The sequence below is a fragment of the Cephus cinctus genome, unplaced genomic scaffold (genome assembly GCF_000341935.2).
Source record: "Cephus cinctus unplaced genomic scaffold, Ccin1 Ccin1_scaffold0228, whole genome shotgun sequence".
In the NCBI taxonomy this organism is placed as follows: domain Eukaryota; kingdom Metazoa; phylum Arthropoda; class Insecta; order Hymenoptera; family Cephidae; genus Cephus; species Cephus cinctus.
Genome location: NW_014332944.1, coordinates 225,258 through 252,574, shown reverse-complemented (window position 1 = coordinate 252,574; position 27,317 = coordinate 225,258). Strand labels below are relative to the sequence as shown.

General features: G+C 41.6%; 1 protein-coding gene across 6 annotated transcripts in view; it reads left to right on the top strand.

The window, feature by feature from the left end:
* The window catches only part of LOC107265546 (semaphorin-2A), a 233,169-nt gene that overhangs the window by 156,813 nt on the left and 49,039 nt on the right, over nucleotides 1-27,317 (top strand). The window contains exon 2 of one of the 6 annotated variants that reach the window (XM_025082799.1): nucleotides 18,240-18,345. The exons of the other annotated variants lie outside the window; for them this stretch is intronic. Within the exon in view, the coding sequence (XP_024938567.1) occupies nucleotides 18,258-18,345 (88 nt within the window). The 5' untranslated portion in view covers nucleotides 18,240-18,257. The remainder of the gene's footprint in view (nucleotides 1-18,239; nucleotides 18,346-27,317) is intronic. 6 annotated transcript variants of the gene reach the window in all.

Below are 27,317 nucleotides of genomic sequence, written 5' to 3'. Positions count from 1 at the left end.
TGAAATGAGAATAACGAAATTATCTTAAATCGGTGTGATGGAAATTTTACGTGGTTTTTTTTTGGATTACTTTTTTCATGTTAAAAATTACGATTCGTTATTTTCATATTTTATTTTCTCTTTCCACGCTCTCGCCTTCGGGCTATCCTCATGAAATTCTCGAGTATCTTCGTCGTATGAAATTATAATGTTTAACTCAAAAAAAAAATCTTACAAGACTTAACGAGCGAAACTTCCACCCCAGTAATTTTAGTAAAGTCTATAACCGAGTGGATCCTTAAATTATCCTTGAATATAGTAACGCAATATTTGTATCGACATCAACATCCACTTGGTCCAGATATCAGACTCCTAACGAAGCACCACTTAAGATTAATCCAATTTATTAACGCCCGAAGCAATGAATAAAATGTAAGAGCCCAAAATATAGGAATAAAAAATTTTCAAAAAAAATTTCTTCAAATACAAACACGAAGACGGATCCGTAAAATTTGGAAAATTAATATAATTTTCTCTTCCATAAGATTTCCTGGGAATTTCGTCTTTCCACCTTTTCCGGGTTTTCATCTGCTTTTCTTGTTCTACAGGTTACATACATATACTTTATTCCCTCAAGATACCCCGAGGTGCTGATTCACGGATCGGTATGTCGACCGACTCATTAGAGCCTAATTAAGGCTATTCATCCAAAGGTAGCACCTCTAACGTAGATTCGATATTCTCACGAATTCGAGGACTACGCGTCGCCGGTAATTGGGGCTCGGACGGGAAAATCTGTATGAATTGAAAATGAATTTCAGCCAACGGAATAATCTTGATCCTCGTTAAACCTAAAAATCAATCGAAGCAAAATGATCGATATAAAAAATAAATAGGAGTCATATCAAATTTTCAATTTGACATCTACGAGTCCTGACGCTACCGCTTCTCGGCCATATTCTCCTGAGGTAGCTGGCTCGGGGACGTGTCCAAGTTTCGTGAAACTTTTCAGGAACATTTAAGCTCCCATCTGGGAAGAAGATGGAAGCTTTGCCGGTTGCGGATAAAACGATGATTTCCCTGGCGACCATAAGTGTTCCTTTACTAACCTTGTTCCGTATGTCCTGTGCACATCCGTGTGACGTTTGGTCACTACGAGGAAATAATCTTTTTACATTTGGAAACAGGACAACGGCAGAAGTCGAGCACGAGGACTCATGTAAGATGGAAAAATAATGTGACAGATAATTTTTCATTTTGAGAAAAGAAAATAATTTTTCTTTTTTTTTTGTTTCTTCCTTTTTTTTACGTAGGGATACATAGAAATTCGATACAGACCTTGATCCAATATGGAAGTGAAACTGATACGGAATCTTTTTCAAAATTTTTCTATAGCAACAAGATTACGATCGAACACTGTTTGAAAACCCTTTTGAATCCACTTCGATTCACCCTTCCGGAAGTACCGGACGGTTCCATTTCCTCTCTCACGTTTTCCGATCACGTACCGTGCTACATCCACTTCGTATACATAAAATACCGGATATAAAATCTTTGCACCTTTGGATATTCTCTTTAACGCTAAATTATTCGACTATAAGAATTTCCAGGTAGCGTGACTGCCTGTTCGAAAAGTAGACATCTACTTCCTCTCTGCAGAGAAGGAGAGCCGGTATCTATATTATGTATACGCGGAGCTATATTACGAACACCAAGATAAAAGTGGTAGAAGAAGAAGAAGAAGGAATAAATCTTAAGAAAGGGCCTTTCGACACGCGAGCCCAGCTATACGTTCGATACAGAAAAAGAGATTCACTCGTCGACCACCAAATGGCAAGGAAAGGGAGAACCCTGAGAAATCAGTGTATGCCAAGAGGGTGGAACTGGGCCGGGACCAAGAACTGGAACTTGGTACTGGATAGCCTGGCCGAGGGTTGAAATCGGGGAACAAGGGAATGCGAATGGAACACGGTCCACTGAACACCGTTTGTTCTTTCCAGGCCGCTGATCCGTGCAATCTTTTTACAAATCCAGGTTGCCCCTGCTCTAGTTTCCCAGATGCTTAACGAGTCTCCTCCATTGGCGTCTTGTTGTCAATAAGTATTTCTGTAGCGCCACTTATCATTTTTTTTTTTTTTCTTCAGTTGGGTACATCTTTTTAGGCTACGTCATAAGACACAGTTCACTCGTGCATACATAGATTCAGCGTACGTATAGGATATACGTATACACACGTGAAGGAATGTGGAAAAGGGACCACGGACCATCTAGCAAGCGGACCCGGTGCGAACTCTAAATTGTCGCCCTTTCCGCGCAGAGGGATTTTCAGACAAAGTTCCTTGGTCGCTGGGGGTGAGAGGGTGGGTCTGCAGGGGAAGGGTGGATTGGATGGGAGGGACTTGAATTTTGTCGCACCATTAATTCCGTTAATTAAGAAGAGACTTTTCCCTTCGATCGCACCTACGGAACCTGCTAAGCTCCGGACTTGCCTCTAACTTGCGAGCAAGTTCAGCCGGTATCGACCCCCGGTAGATGCGTTTAGTCCCAAGTTAGATTTTTTTTTCCAATTTTTCTTCGCTAATTATAAAAAAATATTTTCTGCTACTCGCACAAGAATTTTTCGTGGTTACTTACGAAGCTATTAGCTCTACGAAATCCTTTGTTTCATTTTTCCTAATTTATCGAAAATTTTTCATATTCAGGGAAACTGGTCTAATTCAGTGTTTATCGTCTTCTACGCTTGTACCGTATAGTATTATTTGGTACGCGTAAGGAGATTCAAAATTTGCTTGCAGATATTGACATTTTCCGAATAGGAACGGCACAAGCTAGTTCGATGAATATATTGTTGATTTCGCGACAATTTATGCAACCGGCTGGTACCGTGCTCATTTCAATCATAGATTATTCAAACCCGCTTGACAAGCACTCCATCAAAGTGCATTCACATAAATAATTACATCAACGGTATTATTAAATCATTAATTTGAATACCTATAGATGAGTCTCGTCTAGTGACCTATCAATTAATCCTGTATCGATCCCGTAGGTTATTGTTAGACGGATTTCGAAGTTCATCAAGTCGCTATCAACGAACGTCATACGATGCCAAAGAAAAATCTAGTTCTACGGTATTTCTTGTTTTTGAAATGGACTAAAAAAAATCCATATTTCTTCGAAACGCTCAGTTCACTTTTTTATATTTTTCTACGTCCTACGTAAAACACGTGCATCAACTGAATAATCCATAAATATGTATCTTCCTTCCCCATTACCCGAGTCCACCGTGAATTCAAGATGGCCTCTTCCAGTAATTTTACACTCATTTTCTTCTTAACCCATTAGCATGTGGCGTGACTGAGCATTTATGAAGAAACGAACGGATCCAAATTTACTAGAGCACGTTTCTACTACTGACTGTGTCTCAACTATTGGGACCCTTTTTTTTTACGATTTTCAAATTCCAATCACCACAACTTAAAACTCGCTAGTCAAACGAAAGGAAATTTTTCTTTTATCCACGTCTCCCGAGCCAGATACGAAAATTTCGAGAGCCTAATGTCGGATCTATGTGTCCTCGATAATATCCTAAATTATAATTATCATCACTACGGCGAACTGAGCACAATCAAACATATTAGCGTCGAATGCATATTCGAAATGCGATTATCCGAGGCGGAATCGGCGATGCATGAATCAATGCCAAAATGAATGTGTGCTATTCGCAGGAGGCGCACACACGTGTCGTGCGAAAGAGAAAGAGAGAATCAGAGGCAAATATCGTGGGTGGGAGCGATAGAGAAAATACGAAAATGCATATAGGCGTACCGTATCGTCATGCGAATCTGTGTTTGTCGCCCAGTGTAATTAAATATTTGTCTGGCTATTGCCGATTGTTCCGTTTGATATTTGACTTGATAGTGTCCAATTTTATTTGGCTATAATTCGACGCCGCGTCGTATATACATATTCTTCCGTGTATATATACAATATATATATATATATATATATATATATATATATATATATAAAAAATTCACATAAAATTTATACAATTTTATTTTCAGATTTATCTCGAACAGGTTTTCGTCTACGGACTACTGCTGTACCTTGTTGAGATTCACTCGCGATTTACTCGTGTGATTCACTCAGGATTCCCTGGACGGATTTAAATCGGTGCAATGCAGATTGTAGCATGTAGAGAGTGTGCGCGAGAGAGAGAGAGAGAGAGAGAGAGAGAAAGAGACATTCGCGAGTGACGAGTAAGTAGGAGCGCGAGTACGAAAATCTATATTTAACAGAGCAGAAAAGCCTCTTCTTTACTCGCGTTCAACGCCTTTTCCTTCTGGTGCTACCTACCACACTTTTCGATCGTACTCTGCTTTTCACTCGGATTTTTTTTTTTTTTTTTTTTTTCAAGGACTGGGTATATATATATTTTTTTCTAGTAATATGCCTCTCTATCTATACGCAACATCTGCGTTTTCGCGCGGTGAAAAGAAAATAATAAAAGCGGCGATTGGGTTTTTCAAATAGGTACTATACACTTTTCGCATTATGTTTGCGACGGAGCGTCTCAGCGCGAAACCTGCAAAAATGAGATTGATTCGCGCACTACAGCCGTTCCGGAGATTTCATTGAAATTCTTGGGGGTTTCAATAAATTTGAAATTCTGAACAAGAGACGTTCGTTCATACCCTGTACTGTGTACGTGGCAACATACGTAGATAGCTATGCCAGATTTAGATCAATTGATCGAGCTTCGAGTATCCTGGTTGAATTTTCTTTTCAACTTTTATTGACAGGTTCTTCTCTCTCTCTTTTTTTTCAGGACTTCAAAACTTCCGTAGAGAAATTGCTAATGTCCTTGTCGGTTTTATTATCGAGCACAGGTTTCCTTCATGAACATCTTCTTGAACGTGCTTTGACTTTTCTTGCAAATTAGATCGACTAAGAAGTCCCATGGTGATTACGTTGTTCAACAAGTTTTAATTGGACTTGTTTAGGAAACAAAGGAGGAAAAAAAAGAGACAATGAGAGAAGTAGGGGAAAAAGGGGAAAAAAAATTGTACGAGATCCTTCGGGCGGTGACTGCAGGAAAATCTTACGTGTCGGTGAAAATAAATAATCGTCTATCGGATAAGAGGATGGTTATCGAAATGATAAGGCAGCTGGTTTCTCGAGAAACCGCGCAGCCGACAATTACGAAAAAAAACGTAGGTTTATCGCTTAAATGACCTGACGATAATCCTAATACATCCGCGCCTTCGCGAAATTACAACTAAATGGCGTGTGCCGCCATTTTGAAACGGTTGTAATTAATAGGGATTATAATTGGCAATTAGGTGCAGCACGGAGTTTAAAATCCGTAACACACTAATTGCGGCTAGGGGTAAGTCCGATGCTGGTAGTAGTCACATTCGAAACAGGAGTAGTAGTGGTTAATACTAATAGTATCCATTTAGATTGCATACCTAATCAGTGTGGCTTGAGAGGCTGGAAGTTACCAATTTCCACCTGAAGTATAGAAACTTATCACTTATCTCGAACTTGATGTAGGTTAATTTAATATCCGCAATTAAAGGAAGTAAAATTTGGTAAATTATTTAAGGCGAGTTCGTCCCTTGAAAATTACACGAGCATCTTGGCACCGTAAACGAATTCTAAATATCAACTACCTAACTCTACGTAACTTGTATATATGGGTTTTCGTGAAAGTGAATAAGGGATGATCGGCGAGAGCGAAATCGAAAGAGAGAATTGACGAGAGATTTTCGCGAGAGAGACGGACAGAGAGGGGTTTGGGTTGATAGCGACTAAAGAGATAGCTCGGCATATTGACGTCGATTGGTCGCATCAATCACTCCGTGTGTTCGACACGTGTTTATCAATCACGAGCTATCGGGAATCGGGTGGATATATGCCAAAGCAGTGCGAGACGTATCCAGTGTATCGTGGCTCCCTCTTTTTTTGTTGAGAAATCCCGACGGTATCTGTATCATTCGGTGGAAGTAAGGGTAAGTAGGGATTTTAAGGTTGGGTTAGACTTGGCAGACCCTTTAAGTCGAATCTTAAAGGGTTTGGAAAATGGAAGATCCTCAAAGTTCTTCGAATGAAATATCACCCTTGTTAAATTTCGATCCCCGACCAGGAGTTTGAGATATTGGTATCGATGCTTTGAAGTTGGCTGGTTTATTCACCGAACCCCGAAAGCCCGACTACGGGAATGAGACGCGTGAAATAGTAACCGGTTCTGAAGTTGCGTCGAGTTTGTGGGCTCGGCCAGAAGAGTTGTGGGCATTGCTTTTAGGGGTGTTTTAGGGTTGGTACTTCTGGTATCTCTTTTGCCGATTTTGGTAGCAATGTTCAGGGGGGGCATCGGATGGGCAGGTGTGTCCTATGTCTGTCACGGGAATGGGTTCTACGGAGTTGTTATCGTCGCAGTTTTCACCGGGTGGAAATAGCCGAACCCGGGACCATCCTTAACCTACCCTCTACTCGAAACCCTCCGTCGCGATTACGCCTCGCCATTTTCCAATTAACGCCTTAATTAAATCCTCCCACTCTTAAACGCCGACGCTTGCGGACGGGTTATACACCTTGAAATGGATAGAACGCGCTTTTGGGTTAGGAGCCCGAAAATTGGCCGAGCCTTCTTCGTCTCCCCTTGCCAACCCCCTTTCACTAGAGACGCTCCAATTGCTTCCATGCCGCGCGCTTCGCTGTCTGATTCGTAATTGCGTTCTTACGTCCTGAAATTATCAACCCTCGTTTTAACCCAGTATCGCCAAGGCTTAGCTTCTTCATCCGGACACGACCTTAAACCTCTAATTTCTACCGGTGGGATCTTTTTGCCTCCATTCCGGAAGACGGCAGGTACGTGTAATGATACTTATACACGATCTACCTTACCGACGGTACATTTTACAGGTTAAGTATAAAGCTGTGATAAAATAAGAGTGGTTGTATCTCCTGGTTTTATCTTCTTGATTTTATGTTAGAATATAATTCATGCAAATGCGTCTTAAAGTCGGCTGATTCTCGTTAAATGCTTCTTCAGGATATAGTCGATGGCTCTTATCGTTCAATCGCGGATCTGATCGAGGGGTTGATTTTCTCCTTAACCCAGTGTGAATCCACCCCGACGGTCACATATAGAACTAACCTCACAGGAGTAGTCGTGGTACCTCCTTTCGGCGGGTCCGTAAATCCTAATCTACATGTGTGAAGAATAGCCCGGTCGACAGGCCCCTGGCTAACTAAGTCCACAAAGCAAACTGCTGGCCAACTTCAGAAAGACCGTTTCCGGTTATCATGTTCCTGAAATCGGGAGGGTTAACGCACCAGCGGCATTATGAGACTGAAAGGGTGACGAAAGGGTGACTTGCTTTCATCTCTTTGGGTATGACTCATTTATCTAATGATGTTATCAGAAGACTCCGCCAACTGTAAAGTATACGAGCTATTCAGAGAAATTATCTCCAGCACGCTATACCGTCAAATAATGTATCCATTAAATATTTTGGCGAAAAATCTAGTTTCCAAATAAAATCCGTACGTCGTATTTTCGTTATTCCTATTTAATAATTTCCTATAATTACGTCAGTCAACCGTAGAATAAAGTTCTTACGGAATATTAAATTTGAAAAAAAAATTGAACCTATCCAACTCAAATCCATCCCAACCACATATTTTCGTTTGATCGAAACCTTTGACTTATTCAAAATATAAAAGCCACAGACCAATCCTCTATAACAGTCCAATTCGTACTACCACGCGTCTGAATAATTAATCGACTAATGAGCCTGCTGGACGGGAATCTAAGTCGGTTAACGTGGTGCCGTCTTCAATTGATTGTTCTCGATATTTCATAGCAACAAAGACGAGCAGTTACGCGGTCCTTGCTCCCTTAACTACTTGAAATAACGTAAAGGCCACTACCCTTATACGAGCTGAATAAACAAGGTTATTGGAGATCCATGTATTTTATTCATTGATAGAACCAGCCTGCACGAACATTCTGCAGCACATAAGTAGATACTAGGTAGTTGCTACGTGTACCAGGAAGATATCAGGATACACAAGGGGTTGAATGTTGAGTACAGTAAGGGAGAAAGAAATAAAGGGTAGAATATCGAGGAGATACATGGTACCAATGCATGTAAAAGAGGGATTGCACAGTCCAGGATATAGAACGGGTACAGTCTGTGCGGAGCATTGGTTCTTTTAGCGGTATATCTCTACATAGGGGTTGCGTGGGGGTTCAGAGAGCCTGGCCTCGGGGGGATGGAATTATAGGTCGAACAAATCGCTGCCAAGGTACTGGCAAACGGTACACTTCGCTAGCGAATGCTCGCTCTATTGAAATCAACGTTTCATTTTCTATTAATAGGGTTACAGACTTTTTTCCGAATCGCTGAATGTGCGAGCCAATTTTCATCGCGAGTTCAAATCCAGGGTGCAACCGATTATATATATATTTTTTTTTTTACAAAGAGTAACGCTCTGGCGCGCATCGCGAGAATTTATTCTGGTTTTGTTTGTGTTGATTTTTGTTCGGTTTGCATAACCACTACGGCTTTTTAATCCGATTTCCTTTGTTCTTTTCTTTGTTACCTCGCGCTGGACCTGGGGCTCATGTTGTGTACTCATTCTGTTGATCAGTCAATAGCCATTTTGATTCCTATTCGCTGTAACGTTATAAGTGCTAGGTTCTCTAAGCTCGAGAAAGGACTTGGGAATGCTTGAGAAAGATCGACTGTATGTTTATTGGACACTGGTAGTATGGGATCCCATACCGGTCAGACCGGATTGGTCTCCAGTATGGGAGGTCCTGCCCGTGGACTGGGCCGGGTAACCGTGTGGCCTCCACACAATCTTGGGATCGAACAAAGAAATCGGTGTTGCTTGGACCTGGTCAGGCTTAAGCCAGTTTTACACATTTCTAACTGGCTTGAACGAAACTCGATTTTTCAGATGGAAATTTTCTTTCCCTAATTCAACCACCCTTAAGGAAACAGCTCATTTTTAAAAACGAGCAAGGTCAAACCCTGATTTTCAACCAATATCGAAGACGACTCACGTAGTGCGTTTAATTTGAGAAATTACCGTCATCACAAAGCGGAGCCACCGTCGACCATCAGTATCCACAGCGTAGAGACTGCCGTTATTATTTCCCATGGAAATGTGAATTAAGCCATAGCGAGAGAACTCACTCAGCATGCGCATAGCGCGAGAAGAATGGCTCAGACCGGCACTGGAGGAGGGGCCTATCTTTAAAAGAGGAAGATAGAGATAAAGAGAGGGAAAGACGAGAGTGAAGTGCCCGTTGAGATGGTACGAGGCGATAGAGCGGTAGGTAAGATGCTGATGTGATGGAGTGACAGTACGAGCGAGCGAGGAAGCAAGTCAGACAAAGAAAGACGTATACCAAGACGATGAGAAAGTGAGAGGCACAGGGTTGGAGGGAGCAAGAGTGACGAGGGTGAAAGAGGGCCAGGGGGATGACAATCTGAAGAGGGTGAGTGCGAGCATGAGAGTGGCTGCTGCTGGATAAGCCAAGAACGCCGTGAATACAGATGGACCAAACGATAACACTCGACTCGTTCGCTTTACGAACCCTGAGGGACATCAGAGCGGCCTTCGTCCTCTCCCCTCCGCCGTCTCCGCCCCCATCACCACCCAGTATGACAAGTTCACTTTTGTCTGTCGCAGTACACTTTTCGGTGATATTCGTAGCCGCGTGCGCTTCGTTCGCGACGATAAGAAGATTGAACAGTCTTCGAGACAAGTTTCCCATCCGTATTGAGATACCAGATGGATGTAAATCAACCCTCTGGTTAAGGGATGTTTCTCAGGTGGAAGATCAAGAGCGCATGAGGAAATCGAAAAACAATTTCAATCCTCATGACACAGGGGTTAAGGATATCTTGAAATTTAATATATCCGACCCATCCTCAAGATTCAAAATGGATGATTCGTAATTCGGATTTTCAAGGTACGCTCGTGACGCCTCCATGGATTCTGCGGGTCCAGTGTAGCGAAAGCAATAACCACGAATGGATAAACAAAAAATTGTCTTTTCCTATTTCCGATAATGAGGCACGCGTCATTACTACCGGTGACTCATTGGCATTGGCGATCGTAGTTTGCGGAAGTGCCGTAGAGTGCGCGTCGGGCGTGACGGGAGTGTCGAGGAGTCGGCAGGGTAAATCATCGCCGCTCGTTTCGTCACAATGGGATCCCGTTCATTGACTGAAGAATGGCGGCGTTTGGCGCGAAGTCACTGATTCGAGCCGTCTGCCGGGTATCAAACAATGCGTGCAATTACGTGCCAAGCCTAGTTTCCCCACGAAATACGACCCCCCTCCGTCACTCCCAATACAGAAAAGCTCCCTCGTCAACCCTCGAGATTTTCGCGCCTATCCACAATATTCCGAACGGCAAATTTAACGTCTCTTCTCATTCGACAATATTGTCCCACTTTTGCTCGATATTCTATGGAATTATATATTCTGACGATAAATTACGTCTGCAAAACTGCCCCTTGTGACCGAAGCTTACGGCGAATGTCATCGGGCTGGTTCGACTACGGCAAACTGTTTTCCGATGAAAGGATAATTTTTTTTTCAATATTAACGATTTGATGACTTTGCAGTACATAATATCTATTTTCAAGTTTGCCATGTAGTTTCTACCTTGTTTTCATTGTAATTGATTATCGGGTAGTGTCTAATTGTTAATTTAGACTTTCGAATACTAATTCAAACTCATAATCCGATTTACAAGACAAGAGTGTCTCATGGTAACGACAATGAAACAATAATATAACCTATATGGGTTTTGAGGCTTTCGTAGCCATTGTTCATTGAAGGTTGTTCCTTATATCTTTAATTTGTGACCGAAGTTTACGGCGACTGTCATCGGGCTGGTTCGGCTACGGCGAACCAGCTGTTACGAAACTGTTTTCCGATGAAAGGATAATTTTTTTTCAATATTAACGATTTGATGACTTTGCAGTACATAATATCCATTTTCAAGTTTGCCATGTAGCTTCTACCTTGTTTTCATTGTAATTGATTATCGGGTAGTGTCTAATTGTTAATTTAGACTCTCGAATACTAATTCAAGCTCGTAATGCGATTTGCTAGACACTCTTGTCTCATGGTAACGACAATGAAACAATAGTATAACCTATATGGATTTTGAGGCTTCGTAGCCATTGTTCATTGAAGGTTGTTCCTTATATAGGATCTTGTACCATTCGTGTGTAACACGGCCGGCCGGTCAGGTGTTACATTAATTTTGGTTGGCCAATCGAATCGGTGTATCGGTCTGCCTTCCCCAAGCCCTGATGAAGCAAACTGTAATGTTTGGGAAATGTCGGTAAGTTAGAACTTCCAAATGCGGCTCCAGCTGAGAAACCAATTGTAACGATACTAAGCATTATCAGTCTTGATATTATCAATTGGGAGCACCCATTAATTTCAATTACATTGTATACGTACCGCTGTCTCGACTTTAGGGTATTTTAAGGGATTCGAATATTTCATTAAAATTTGATACTAATTATTTCCTCCCTAATGTCTAAGTGCTGACGGCAGTAACTTTCCTTATTAGTAAATTCAATACTGGCTAATTATGATTGTCCTGAACAAAAAGGAAACTGGTAATAAGCATTTCGTTAGTTCAGTAATGAAGCAAATGATACCTAGTACCAGACGTATCCTTTATTATTGAACTAACGAAATGCTTATTAATAGTTTCTGCTTTTTTTGGGAAAATCATAATTGAACAGTGTTGAATTTACTAATAACAAAAAATTATGTTAAAAATTGTAAATTTGATTTTTTTTTTAAATCCATTTTATATAAATGATCAACTCGTAATTCAAATATATGTGGGTAGGGTGAATTAATATATGCAGCACTCATGGTTTTTATAACAGGTCGAGGTAAAACAGGGTGCAAAGTAAAAGGCTACATAAAGGGGTGGCTATTTTATAGTGTGGGGGTTTTTAAGAGCGTGAAACTCCACTATATGTATAATGGATATTGCAATGTGCCGGTGGCGCCCTCTTGCACTTTCAAGGGCTGCCACCACATTAGGGGGTTGAAATACTCTCGAGAGACTCGGAAAAGCCTGACTCTCTCGCCACCCCTCCCTGTGCTATGATTCCTACATTTTCTCTGTACTCTTTCTCTCTCTCTCTCTCTCTCTCTCTCTCTCTCTCTCTCTCTCTCTCTCTTTCGCATTCACCCGCTCATTTACTCTTTCTCTCTTCCACATTATCCCCACCCCGTACGATCTTTAATTTGTGACACCGACGCATATGAAGCAAGTATTACTCATAGGCAATTTGAAGGGAAATTAATGACGTCGTGGAATTGAAATAGAAAGGGAAACTACCTCTAATTTCCCAAGCTCATTATCACAAGAAATTGTACCAATTTTCAAAAAAAAAATTAATTTCGAAGAAAAAAAGTCGATTTTTTAAACAAACGGGTAGCCGATAAATTTTACTTTTCCTGGGCGTCACGTTACTCGAGTGATTATAATCGATCAACCTTTGTCCTAGTTCGAAGGAATCTATATTGTTTATCGTTAAGCAGTACAGTGAACGATATTAGTTGTAATAGTTCTCGTGCCAAATCTTTTTAAGGGTAGCGACCTTTTAGAGAAACGATTCACTTAACGTTAATGGTCAATGACAATCATCCGCCCGTAAATCTTCGCGTAGTACCTTTTTACGTGAATTCTAGAAACTCATAACATTTTTTTTTTATATTATACCACATAAACTTCCACGAAGCCCTTTGTATTTCTGTATTGATTTAATAATATAAGGGGCTGAAATACTGGAAACTACATTAACCCTTACTCCATGAATGTCTTCGGGGTAGAGGCGACGATAAATAAAGGAAAAGCATGCAGTAAAATAAAATTTAAAAAAATATATAACAGTTGTCGATAAGCATGTTCCCATAATCGGTAAAAATCAAACGATAGACGTTTTTTTTTCTCAGGGTCCACTTTCTCACCCCATTCCCATCGGTATCCCCATCACACAGAATTTCTCTCCGCCCCCTGTATCACGGCGTGCGTCCGCACCCCCTATCTCTCTCGGTCTCACCCTATAGTAAATGTCGTATAAATGGTCCTCCAGGGTCTGGACCGACACCGACTAATACCCCGGGTGTATATATATTGAACGATATCAATATAGGAAACCGGACTATGGGACTTTGGGAATATGGAGGGTTGGTCTACGGAGTGGTCGCCGGCCTTAGCTCGCTAATATCGAAAGACGAGTGACTTATGGCGGCCACTGTGCATAGCATCCTGGCATAGCATCCCTTGACCGGTATAGTCTCTCTATATATATGGTGTGTAAAGAGGAATATATCGAAGCCACCCCAGAAGCCAGAATTTCTCTACATACTACACGACCATATTCTAACTGGTCAGGTCGTAGGTTGGTCGGAGTAGTCACCCCCCGAACATATGTGTATAGAAGTAGATGATGGGCAGGGGTCTCGTAGGGGTCACCGAACGACTTTGGCGCCGCGTGTGATTCGAATGCGAACGTCCGAAACACAATGGAAATGTAATTTCCTCATTCGTCCCCATACACCCCTAGCATAGCATATATTGAATTCTTTCGTCGGGACTTTCCGTGTCTCGTCCCGCATCAAAAGGGAACGAAAGCTGATCTGTTTACAAACGACACGCACCTGGGGGATCCTCCACAGGCACAAAGTACCTGGAAGACGCGACCTAACTGAACCCCCCGTTAAATGGAAGGATTAAAATATTTTTGTTTCACTCAAAATATTTTTTATCATTGATTCTCATATCCCACTGAACTTGCTCCAAGTCCAGCGGGACTCTGAGGTTGCAGGAGAAATAAACCCAATGGAAATGGACAACCCGGAAATTATTTTTATCGTATTTACACAGGTCTCTGGACAGTGAGTAACAATGATAATATCCGACGGTCCCCCATTGGATACGATTTCTCCGTACTTACTCACTTGCTTGCTTTACTTACTACGTAAGGGTGAGTCAAGTTACCCCGTGACTCTTTGGCCCCGACTGGGTCGCCGTAATGACGTCTGATCGAAATCTAAGTGATTTCTGATCCCTGCCCCTTTTAACTACTGTACTTCCTATTATGCTATTCTGTGTCTCTTATATTTCTTTTCACTTGGTACTCCTGTTTGTTAAATTAGGAGACGCAATTTATCCTTTGGTGAAATTCTGACTCATTACCTTTGTGAGGTATGCGCACCAACTGTTATTATGGTAATGGCTATAGTGGCGCATATGTAAACTCCAACTGGGATGATGGGGTCCAGGTAAATTCACAGACTCGATATCAGAGAACCGTAGCACTGTTAATGAGTATTCCTGGATTCATGAATTGAGAGGATACTGCTGGACCCACTGGTGGATGCTGGGTCGAGCTCCTCTGGATTATACGAAATATCTTTTATTAACTATGACTTCTATACTGGCTTCCTGCTTGGGATTGCATATTTATTGGACATAATATTGCAGATATGGAGAAACCTAGGGAATATCTCGGGAATTAATGTTCGTGATATCCTATACGCTGGAATGAAAGAAAACATTCTTTAGGAGGCTGTTAACGTCCTTTGGAGAGATCGCTCTGCGAAATTGCTAGATGAACATTCGCCATTTGGATTGGTCCTGTTTCTAGATTGGATGTGAATTTAGTTTATATTCCATGAATAATGTTAGATTTCTTTTTCCTTTTTATGCTTTTTATCTATGAGATTTTATATAGCTATAACATCGGAGAAACGAGACATTTTTTGTGCATGCCAAATATTTTTTCTTGTCTATTCTCATTTCGAATATTATCAGGGGATTCTCTCTAAATTTTTTTTTCCCCGAGAATACATAAGATACTTCGAATAACATTTTTTCTTCTAAAATTCTAACGTTCGATAAAGGTATAGATGTACGATATAAGTATATAATAAATCGACTAGGACTAACGTTAACGTCCCTGATGTTCAGGTTCGTTTCACGTGCGTGCCGACAATCAAGTTTACGTCAGCGTGTTGCCCATTAAAGGTCCTAACCCACGATAGGGACGTTTCATATACCAAGGAAACAGCACTCCAGGGGGTTAAAGGAGTCTGCACCTTTATACCCCTATAATCCTTTACAAGCTCTAGGGACAGTGGCTCCATCTATACAGTATTCATTAATGCGATATTTTTCTTCGCAAGAATTTACGGAAGCGTGCCCCACAGAAGCACGATCTCTTACCGGTTCCACGATGAGGTGGCACAACGTATGGGTGCTAGGGTATTCGATTTTTGTCTTTTAACTCCCCCCGATCGGTCTGTCACGATCAAGCCTCCGATCACCGCCGATGCGAATTTCCGTCCCTCGCCGCTAAAATAATTCCCTTCGATCGGTAGTCACGATCCAGGCGCGACCGGTCTATGCGATCGAGCTTATAGGACCAAGACCATCACTTAAGATCGGACTGGCATAATCGAGACCGGTTGGGTTACGATGCGTTGATCCTGCATCTAGTCAAAATTGGTGCTCGGCATGTATTACCGGATAAATAACGTTTGATACCCACTCGTAGCTATATGCACTTATTTGATTGTCCACCTCCGTTTATATAGTAATTCCCCAAGCAAACGGCGCGCACTAAACACAACACAATATCTCATACCGTATATCAGATAAAGCTTGTTGATTTAGGCTCGTATTGATAATCTATACCGAACTTGCTAGTCGTAATATATTCCAAAGTGGGTTCTCTTCCTCTCGTAGCGCTGCGATTCGAGCCCGAGTTTCCCTTACGTCGTGGTTAAGATCAATGATGAAAAAAAAATTTTGAAAAAATTTGATTTACTCCCTAAATAACGTTTCGTATAAATATAACAAAGATACTTAATAAAATTTTATAGTTAGATCAAATTCATTAAATTTCAAGAAATTCTCTACCCCTCATCTGACCCTATCTACCACCTACTTCTCCATCCATAATCACTGCACGCGAGTCCCTGGACACAATATGCACCCAGAAATCACTCACGCCCGGTTTCGTGCAGATATCGAGGGGTTGGTCGATGGCAACGAGGAGCGAAGGGGTGGATATTTGCAGCTCGAGGGCTTCCCTGATGCACGCGTGTATCATGTGGAGACGGATGCTCCATTATGTCCACATACTCGACATGCCAGCCGGCTTCAATTGAATCGTTCGCCAGATTACCCAATGACGCATAATGCCCGGTTGTGCAGCAGGTAACCCAGGACCGACTGGGCTTCGCGGGACCCATTGTGGCCCCGGCAATTCCAGACACGTAAAAGCAATTCCCGAAATCTCCTCATTGTTATGCAATCACGGGCTGACGCAAACCACGGGATCATAATTTCGATGCTCGCCAGAAATGCCCCAGGCCTTACTCTTGGTTCTCCACATAACTTCCGTTTGGCATCTCTCTTTTATTTTCTCTTAGCTCTCCAGTAACGTCAACACACCCTTCTTTATCGGTGCATATCCCAATCTTTAAAACCGGTATAAAATAACGCTGCGTAAATCTAAAGAATTTTTTCAATACTTTATAATTCAAACATTACTCGTATCTTTGAGTGGGGCCAATTTCTATAGGTTACGGGATACCTATTTAAGGGTACGTATCTGTATAAGAGTGTTTCTGCGATTAAAGTTTTACTTCGAACCCGGTACATATAACTCTGTATGTACTTCCTACGTCGATCAACACAGTAGAAACGTCAGAATGGCAGAAACTGTATTCGGCACGCAAACTGGCCGCAGGCGTCGGATCCTCGGATTGCCAAAGTGTGCGTCATGCTCGTAGTCGCGTATTGCTCGCGTTACACACACGACTTGTTATAAAGGTTTACCTAACTTCCTAGGAAGCGGCTGCCAGCTTCACACTCGCTGAGCCACATTGTTTTGCCATGGCAAACTTACCAGCTATTTAACGCCGTGCCTTAAACTCCGCGACACTCGTGCAAGAACCCAAACCCTAACCTGGCTTCTCTCCTGGACGCCTTTCGCGTCCCTGTTCGTCTATCACCTCCACCGCCTCCCTGCTCTCGCTACAAACTCTCGCTCATCCTTTTCTTAGTCTACATACCCTTACTCCATTCCCTCCGATCCACCCTCGAATTCCCTTCGGGTCGAGGCCAAACTTCATCCCAACTTCACCTGCACATTGTTCCTGAGCCTGAAAGGAAGCGTCTACGCCAATGGGTTTCATTTTGTTCCCCTTCTGCTGCCTCCAACTTAAAAGCTAAGCGCTCTTACGGATCGGATTGAAATTACAAGGGGTGGATCGGCGTGTGAACTTCGAATTAGAGATTCGCTGTATAAATTAAGAGCTTATCAAAGTTTTAATAGCGTTCAAGGGCGTATGGAGGGTCTGTGGTCAATTTTGATTGTTGGGTTAATATTTTGGATTTTTATGGTTTCATTCGATTTTTCCCGCGAGGGAGCATCAAGCTGGTTTTTTGATTCCATTCGGAAATACCGGTTGGGTCCGGGGTGCGAGGTGTAGCCGTGCAAAAGCATGCGGTCGAAATTGCCCAATTCTTTTATGGTGACCCAAATGAAACACTGTCTGGGTATAATGAGTGTTCATGTCGAGATGAATATATTTATTTTCTTATTCTGACTGAGCGACTAAGAAAGATACTCGTGACGTCAATCTAGTAGATGACGAAACTTCGTTCACAGTTGGGGACAGTTGGAATTGTAGGGGTCGGCGGATACATTTGGAAACAAAGAAATTACAGAGGACGCAACGTTATCTTCCATCGGGACGTACATATCCATTGCGTTAGTGGGGCGTTCTATAAATAATTAATCATTCGTTAAATATAGGGTGGCACTCGCACGATACCGATAAGGGAGGAGGGTAAGTTGATTTTTTACAAGAGACACGCCATACTTCCTATTGTAATTAGCACACTGGACACACTGCCCAAGGAAAATTAGGGCCAATTATGAATTGTGTATTATTCCCGGTGACCCCTTATTATCGTATGTCAAAATAACCCTAATCATCCCTTTTATACTGTCCACCCTATATGATTATCGAAGATTAAATAATAATGGTATCAAACAAAGTAATTTGTGCATACAATTTTTTTTTCCAACGATCCCTTCTAGTTTGTCACCCGTTGATAATGGCTGCTCCATCCAAATCTCGAGTTGACATTAGATTTTTTTTCTGTTTCAGGTAAATTCACAATCCTCCATGGGAATATGGCGTACATTCCCGTATGATCGATTACTGCCAAAGTACTGTTGGGATTTGCTTGTCATATACATATATACAGATATCAGTGAGTACCAGGACTATCGGTATCAACCCCTAAATTTAACAGAGCATAAAATCCTCTTTCACCATATAAAATTGCAAGACCAGTGCGCAACAGAAAGGGCAAAAAGGGACGAGTCCCAAAGAAGATTGCAAAGATTGATCAGCCAGTTTTACAAAAAAAAAATCTAAACGAGTCTCAATAATTCTATACAAAAGTATAAACCACTCATTAATCCCAATGAGTCCCTTGTCAAAAAAAATTAGGTGAATTATCAAACGCAGAACAAAACTATCTCTTATCGTCTCGACCATAAATATACCCTACTCTTTTCGTCATAAAATCATCCAAAAAATACAATAAGACATAAACCTATAATCCGATCAATATCGCCTAACCATAATAATTTTGATTTTGAATGCATTTTCAAAATGTTAAAATATTACCCAATACTTTAAACCGTCTTATATTTAATACCCATAACCTCTCTTACCTACCCTATACATTTACGTAACTCAAATATCATCTACAACCACCAATCCAGTATAATGTTGTTTCTACCTAATGGCAACGTATTTAGGTCGATAGTCAAGCATAAGACAAAGATGATAATATATAGCTTTTAATATATACACACGCCATAATAGCCATACCGAATTGAGGTTATCGAAGCAAACTGCGAATAATATTGGCACGTAAGGCAAATACAACAACCGTATATGTAACGCGGTTAGGACTTTGTGCTCGTATTAGAACAGTGCTCCAGCTGCTTAAAGGTAAGATAGGTTGTTAGGTTGTATAATGCGTGACTGGTTGTACCTATCCATAGGGTTGGTTCAAATGTAGTTACATACTGCAAGGGATACCATGCACAACTACCCCCAGAGTCGGCTTTGCGGTATGCATTACAGATGTAATTAAGATAACTGAGGTGAGGGCAGCTATGCACAATGCTTGATATATGCATGAATATATGTATATATGCGTATGGTAGATATATAAACAGTGCCTTGGGTATGGAACGATTGCAGCTCGTTACGAAGTGTCCATAAAAGTCTAAGACACGTCACAATGAAAATTTCCAAAAAAAATAACAGATAATATTAGAGTACCCAATTTTTGGGTTACAATATTTTGGGTTCAGGTTCATCAATTATTCTAAATTATACTAGATCAGTGTGGGGATTATATTGAAAATTGGTATTTTTGATTGAGTATCGATATCCTGTAACGTGTCTATTTATGAAAAGCTGACTGGAACTATAGAAAATTATGTTGACAGCAGGTGACTAGGAAATTATAATTAATGTAATTTTCATTATCCAGGTATTATTGTGCACTGAGAAATATCACGTTATATTTGGATATTCGGTATTGAGTATTTGTAATATAGAGATTGGGGTTTAAGGAATATTAGGGTCACGTCGCATATATGTATTTTGAGATCGATATCTCGAAATCTTTTTTTTTACATTATTTTTTCCAACCCCTTTTCAACACTTTCGCGATCTTTGATCTCCCTTCCTCTCTTACTATCCGCAAGCTCTAGCTCTTTCGAGGACACGCCCCTCGTTGCTTGGCGAGATATCGTGTCATGTTATCTGGGTTAGTTTCATATGCCGAGCATCAGGGAAGGCTGGGGTTTGCCAAGAGGCAAAGTGAACCCACGATGATGGTATCGCTTCCATTACTTTTATTAGTATCGTATTTTCCACCACCTGCGGACACCTATAGGTATAACGTAGTATCTTCGGTATGGGATAAAATGTATACATAACTGAGTCTCAATCAAACTTGGCTACGTACGAGTTCACGATAAATCGTTATGAGGGCTTTATTTATTTATTTTTCATATCGCAACCCTTGCACGCACCGTGATTATCAATTTGAATATCTGTCGGTCGATCGGGGGAGCTTTGCCTTCGTACGCCTGTGGGATATGATTTATTTTATTTATTTAATAAATTTTTATTTAACACAGCCAAATTTTAATCTATATAAATTTGTGCTTTTCTAATTAGTTACTTTCAATCTTTTGCGTTACGTCGCTTTTATTGGGACGATGACCTTTTGAATAATTATTGGGACCGGAAATTAGAGGTTCGTTGTACACACGCGATTAATATAATTTTTTAAGCGTAATTGAAATTGGGTAATGAGTAGGTATATATATATATACGTATAATTTTTTTATGGCGGGTTCTCAAGATACGTTAATGTTACTAAATTTTGGATATTATCGTTGGGAGTCCAGTCGTTCGGAATGAAATAATATTTTATTCCCTTAATCAATAACACGGTTTGATGATTTTTTGTCTTTTCGTTTTATTAAACTGTTATTTTTCTCGTAGCTAGCTGTGTATTCTGATGCACGGTAAATATGCACGCTCTATTTATTCTGATATATATATATAATCTCTTGGTACTGGGAAGCACCTTTTGAGATACTGCACGATAAAGTGCACGTGCGAGAAGAGCTATGTGTCCGATGGATGCTGCGACGAGAAAAAAGCTTTCTAGGAAATAGAAATCTAACCTTGGGAAATTGAGGGGTCCGCCACTTGTACAGGCTGAACGTGCGCAGATTGGATTTGCAAACAGTGCAATACTCCTTCCTCTAATATAATTTGCACATTAAAAAACCTATCTCAAAATAATTCACCGAGCAGGAGCCGTACAGAATGTTCCTCTAGAATTCAGGGTTTCTGAATTTTCATAAAAGAATACACTGTTAATTTAATACGGATTACTCTAGAAAATTAAAGCGCAATGCCAACATAGAAAATTGAAAAGGTTCTAGAAAAAGCATAGAAAAAAAAAGCTCTGTGAGCTGCGTTAGCAACTTGTCTACCAAAGCAGTGCTAATTATGTACCAGCAAAAGAAAGCATAAAAAGAAAAAAAGAAAATTTTGAAAAAGAACGTCTATATCTCCGGATCACAAGGTCCAAGCTTTCAAAGATTTATTGCACGAAACGAGCTTTTACAAGATGGCACTAAAAAACAAATAATTTCACCATCAGGAGCTTTTAAATCGAAATAGCAAAGACGACAACACCACCACGCATCATCGATAAGTATTGACCCAGTAGAAATTTAAAAAAGCACAAAAAATTAAAAGCGTATTTAAACGAAAGCTCAACAAAAAATTTCAACCGCAATTCTCATAAAGTTCATAATAAAGAAATAAATACAAAATTCTAACCCCTTTTCAGAAATGTCTACCAACCTACTGCTCTCAGCATGCATATCCCGTGACGCAGTGGAAAAAGTCCCTAGACTGTCAGACAGTCGTACCAACTGACGTAATACCAGTGAAACAACTACAGTTCCTACAATAAACGATACGCGAACGTCCCTCGTATCCTCACATACTGTACACAAATGCACCCAGAAACACACGACACATGGCGCTTACGTATAGTTTCATCCTCCGTTTCCGTTTCCGGGGTCAGGTTCGCCGCATAGTTGGTACACATGCACGCACGCACACTTTTCGTCCAGCCAACCGCATGCCAAACGGTCCTCGTGTCCTGGCGAGTTAAAACGGCACAACCAAATCGTGGCACTGTGCATTCCGTAAAATCGCGCATGCGCATAACGGGATCTCAAAGAAAAAAAGTGATACCGGTAAGAAGTCACGTACCAGGAACAATTCCATAAATGCATACAGAATTACATGCGAGGTTATTTTCCGCAAACCATTCCACCGCTGAATCTTTCCCAGAAAATCTTTCGGACAGAGAATCAGTATGGACTTTTTTTTTTCATCGTGCATTCGTAGGAGCTTTCAACGCGACGAACACCTAATCGTATCTGGTTATCGTATTTCCGTGAAAAGTATTTTCAAAACGGTCTGTCCCGCTGCACTTATCGTGCGCGTACAAAGGAAATGCATACTCTCCGCCGGTCACGTACGTACTAATTTTAGATAGCAATCAGTGTGTACGGTTATAGAATTTTTTTTTAGTACGCCAATGACTGTCGAGCTTAATTTGCGTAGCAGCGTACTTTTTTTTGCATACTTGTTCAGTAGCAGCAGTAATCAGCTGCACAGAAGCAGACTTGTAAATAGTAGTCCATTACGAGTACAGGCGATTACATTGCCAGGAGGAGGGTTGTGCACGTTATATCAATAACTGTAAGGGATGCGGAGGGGTTGTAGGGGGGTGAATAAGAAAACAGGCTACATCGGTATAGACCGTGTAAACTGGGTTTGGGTGTTTGGGAAAGGGGGTTGGTACGTGTGCGATACCAATACATATTTATTTCAATACGTCGGTTTGGACTACGGCTGGAATGGGGCGGCCATTATTTTCACATTTAAGCGTATTATATCGGATTCGATAGCATCGCGTAACGCCGACCGATAAAGTGGAAAACATACACTGACTCCACGACTATGAATCCATAATAGGTACAATTATTTACGCATTAAGTATTTCGCCGATGCATGAGCGCAACGGGAAGTCACTGCGAGGGTTGAAAATGTACGCCAGGGATCTACATGATTCTTGAGTAACAGCCCCATGTTACCCCTTGGTGCATGCCCCGATTACCATAATCTGGGAAAGATCGTATCATTGAATTTTTGCCACGCGATATATTACTATTCTGCTGTAAATCCGTTTCACGCGCACTTATAGAAAAAAAATTGTAAAATTATTAACATTTTTTTTTTCTTTACTAAACTTTGGAAAATTTGTATACTTTATTTTTAATTCGGTCCTTGATCCAATATGACCGATAAAATCTCTGTTGTATTATCGGATCGTCGTAACGTCGGGTTGGTAGCACTGAGCAAACCAAAAAATTGTTCCCTTGCGAGTGTGGATGGTAAATTAAAGCTTTTTCGATGTGTCTACAATGTCTAGTTGGCAGCCCAACTGTTTTGGCAGTCACTGTTTCACGACTGTACGTATTTGTATTTGCACGATCATTTCCCTTTGTATCTGGGTACTCACGAAATAGATACGCCGCCATTAACACATCGACAAGCCACCCCCTGGCGAACGAATGTAACGCGAGAGGTAGCTGGGTAGCTACGTAGGTACGTAGGTAGGTAGGTAGGTAGGTAGGTAGGTAGGTATCGCGGCGTACCGAATAGCCACCATAAAAATCCACATCGTTCCACCCGATAAATTGGTTCATGCATCAAACTAAATTAACGTCGGGGCTTGCGCGGACAATTAACGATTTTCTATAGTTTATAGACGCCAAGGGGTTTTCGTTTAGTGGCCATAAATTTACCAATATATTTTACTTCCGAGCGTGTGCTGATGGTTAAACTGTAGTGCGGCGCATTGCCGTGTGCTTTTGGACGAAGCTTGCACTTCCGGGTCAGGAGGTCATGTTTGACGATATTAATAGGAGATACGTTTAACTTTTATTACCCATAAATAATAATCGGCATTATAATTTGCAGCGTTAATTTATTAGGTTTACGTCATTTAAGTTTTCCACCCCTTTGCTACCGGGTGGTATCGCCGTAATAAATTTCTCGTTATACCCCATTATAACCCATGCGACGACAGGGTTCGCGCTGTTGGACTCTACTGCGAAATGTGTTATACGTGGTAAATGTGAGGCTGTGACGTAATATAGTACAGGGCTGGGTCAGGTCAGGTTATCCGTGTTAAGTTGGGTAAATAGGTTGTCAGGTGGAATAGGCACATTGTACTCTTTAGTCTTCGAAAATATCTGCGTGAAAAGCGTCGATTCGCGAATTGAACCGGTATCTCTTTATTTGATGGTTATTCTTTCACGGATGACTGACACGTTACGTTACGTCTAAATTTTTACGAGGACGTGAATATTTTAATAATTCTAAAATGTCAACCTGCCTCTGTCTGCTTTTTGCGGCGTCGGTCGCAACGACCATTACGTTGCTTTAAACGTTTCATCAAATTCTCGTTATATCACGTGACTCATGAATCGTCCTAATGACGACAGACCTTGTCAAACGAAGTTTTAATAAATTTTTTGAAACTTTCATTTCATGTATTTCGTTGTCTGTTTTTTGACAATTTCACGTTTTCGTTACTACAGTTTACTCGGGTACACTATTCAAGGTCTGCCGATAGAAAGTAAAGGGATAAAAATTGTAATGTATTTTTTTTTCTTGACTCGACACCCATAACGAAAAATCCGAGAGCGAACTGTCTTTGAGAACCAACCTACGTTACCTTCGACCGTCCACTCTTCGCTCATGCATCCGCGAGCCAGGCGGGCGCCAGTCAATTATTTTTTCACTGGGAACTGACGAGCCTGTATGAACTGGGAGTTGGGGTGGAACAGGCCCAACTCCACCGAAACGAGAGCTCTGACGGACCATATCAGATATTGTGATAACTTAACGGATTCTGTCGATTTTTGGGGTAAGATCGAGAAACGCAACCGTAGGTGCTGATCTTTGGGGTCGCGTAAAATCAGCAAACGCAACTGGATGCACGAACGGGAGCGGACGATTACGGAAATGCACGGCCGCTCAGGCTGCTATGTTGAGCTAGAGAGGGTCGGGTTAAGCGTCAGGCAAATAGTGCCGGAAACAGGGAGCAATTGATCGAGAACGTAGCAGAACGAATCGGAGCTATCAAATCGAAATCCCTTCATCAATTAATAAATTGGGAGTACTCACCAGAGCTGGTGCAGCTGATCCGTGAAGGCCGAGAACTGCATCCCGGGGGCACTCAGGTGGACACTGCACTATAGCACAACACTGCACTTACGAACACACGCGGAAACCGATAGGATTTTCTGGATATAGCGAGAGCAACGCGAGAACTACACGAGCGAGAACTTGCTATACCGCATCGAAACATGACTAGAAAAACTATCAACAAATAGCACGGGCACGCGAGGCAGCTCGTGACACCTCGGTCGGTGCCCCGAGACAGACTGCTTTGACTATATCCAAATTCGAGAACTAATCATTCTGATCATCTGATTGGTCGAGATTCTTATAGCCGATAACTCTTCCATCTCCCTCGATTCGTCCCTTTAAACCAAATCGAGAGCGTTCCTTAGCGAATCGGTACGTAACTTTTGGAGATCCTCCACGGCCGCTTCCCCAGGTCATCGAGCGACATCTGGGCACCACGTCCTCAACTCGGGTCAGGGGGTTCCTCCTCTGCCTGGAACCGTATCAAAACTATCTCCGCCCGCTCTACAGCCCTTTGCCCATCTCTAGCGGGGCGCCGGTATCTCACCCGGGCTTCTGCCGGTCCATTGAGACGTCTCCGTCGGGTACTCTCCTCTGCCGGGCAACTCGGTACGTCGAGACTATCTCCCCACGGCAGATTCGAGCACCTCGACCTCAACTAAACCATAACGAAATCTTACGAGAGCATTGGCATAACTATACGAATCAACCCGAGAGCGTAGCTTCTGAGCAGGGTGGCGACCCGAAGGGAACCAGAAATCGAGAACGTTATCTCTAACGGCAGCCGGAGTCGCCTTGTGACCATGAATCGAAAAATCACGTCACAAAAAGTATTAAAACCTGCGACAAAAAAAGCGCAACTAAAGAAAACGGACAATAGCTGGCTTCGTAAGTGACAGTTAGGTACGTCGTATGCAAGTGCGGAATAGGCAGAAAAATACATGGTATAAACGTAGCACGGACGATGCAGGATTAAAAGAGGGTGCAAACAGTAAAAAAAAGTCCTATAGACAAAGGAAAGAATAAAAGAAACCGGACCATAACTTATATTTATACAGGTACACAGGGTATGCGTTGGAATATTACTGGATATACTATGAAAAAAGCGTATTGAACCAGAAATGTCGCTTTATTCTTTTTCTATTTTTTTTTCAAATTCCCTCTCCTCTCACGCTTTCTTCTCACTCGATATTACACTGCAAAACCCAAACCCTCGTATACTTTTGCAGTATGTCGGTGCCTTTTAGCTTCGCGTGACAATGCCGATACCGGTGAATCCGATACACTCCCGAACAATCTATATCCCCAGCATTGTAATCCAAGCGTCATTGTTCTTCGAAAATACGATTTTCACGTATGACACGCGGCATGTTAAAATTGCATCTACAATAATATCCCCGAGTGTTAAAAAGGACTACCCCTCTTTTTTCCCCAAATAATTTTTTTTTTTCTAAACGTTCTTTCCTCGAAAATATCATGGGTATAGATTTAATTAATTATTTTACTTTGTCCTCGAGCCCGGTACATTACATAATCTTTACTGTATTTTATAATTTATATATGTATAATTATCAGTACCGATTCGAACTGTAATCCGTGACCATAGTATCAAGTTCCGGTCTCGTGTATCATTCACGTGCAATGAACGACCATAATTCTCGTGAACGTCATTCCCGACAAGTACTACATGTTTCATTGAATCGATCTTGAAGTGACGTCACACAGGTATTACCTTCGACGTCCCTTTGAATAATTGAAGCGCAAATCCCCGGAGCATCCCTCGTTTCTTATGCATTGACGTAATACGAGACGTCGTGACGCTTTTGACGGAATAAGTATGTCCAGTTCGTGCTAGAACGTCGGATCACGAGACACCAATATATTCCACGTAAGACAAAGGAAAAAAGATGGCGCTGTATAGGGAATAAAAAATTTCGAAAAAAAAAATTGGCGACGGGTCGATGACCAATTACGTAAATTGTAAGGGACTAGGTGGATACCCATTAAAAACATGTTTTCGAGAGGCGACTGTACGAGGTAAAAATTAATTTTCTTTGCAGAAAAGCTAAACGACGCCCGGCGTCCCGACGACGTGCTCACGCGCTTTTTTTGGTAACCCGCCGCGGGCACGTCGCGAAAAGTGTTTCCGGACTGTCAACCGATTAATCTTATTAATTTGTTCCAGGGCGGCCGACCCGCTGGCTCCCCGCTCCTTGTGATTTATGTTACGTTTAATTAAACGTTACATAAAGACACTTTTAACGCTAGCCCATAGACCGGCGATCTGTATTCAACGATTTATGCTAATGGGGTTGAAGGAGGCATTAGCCGTGACAA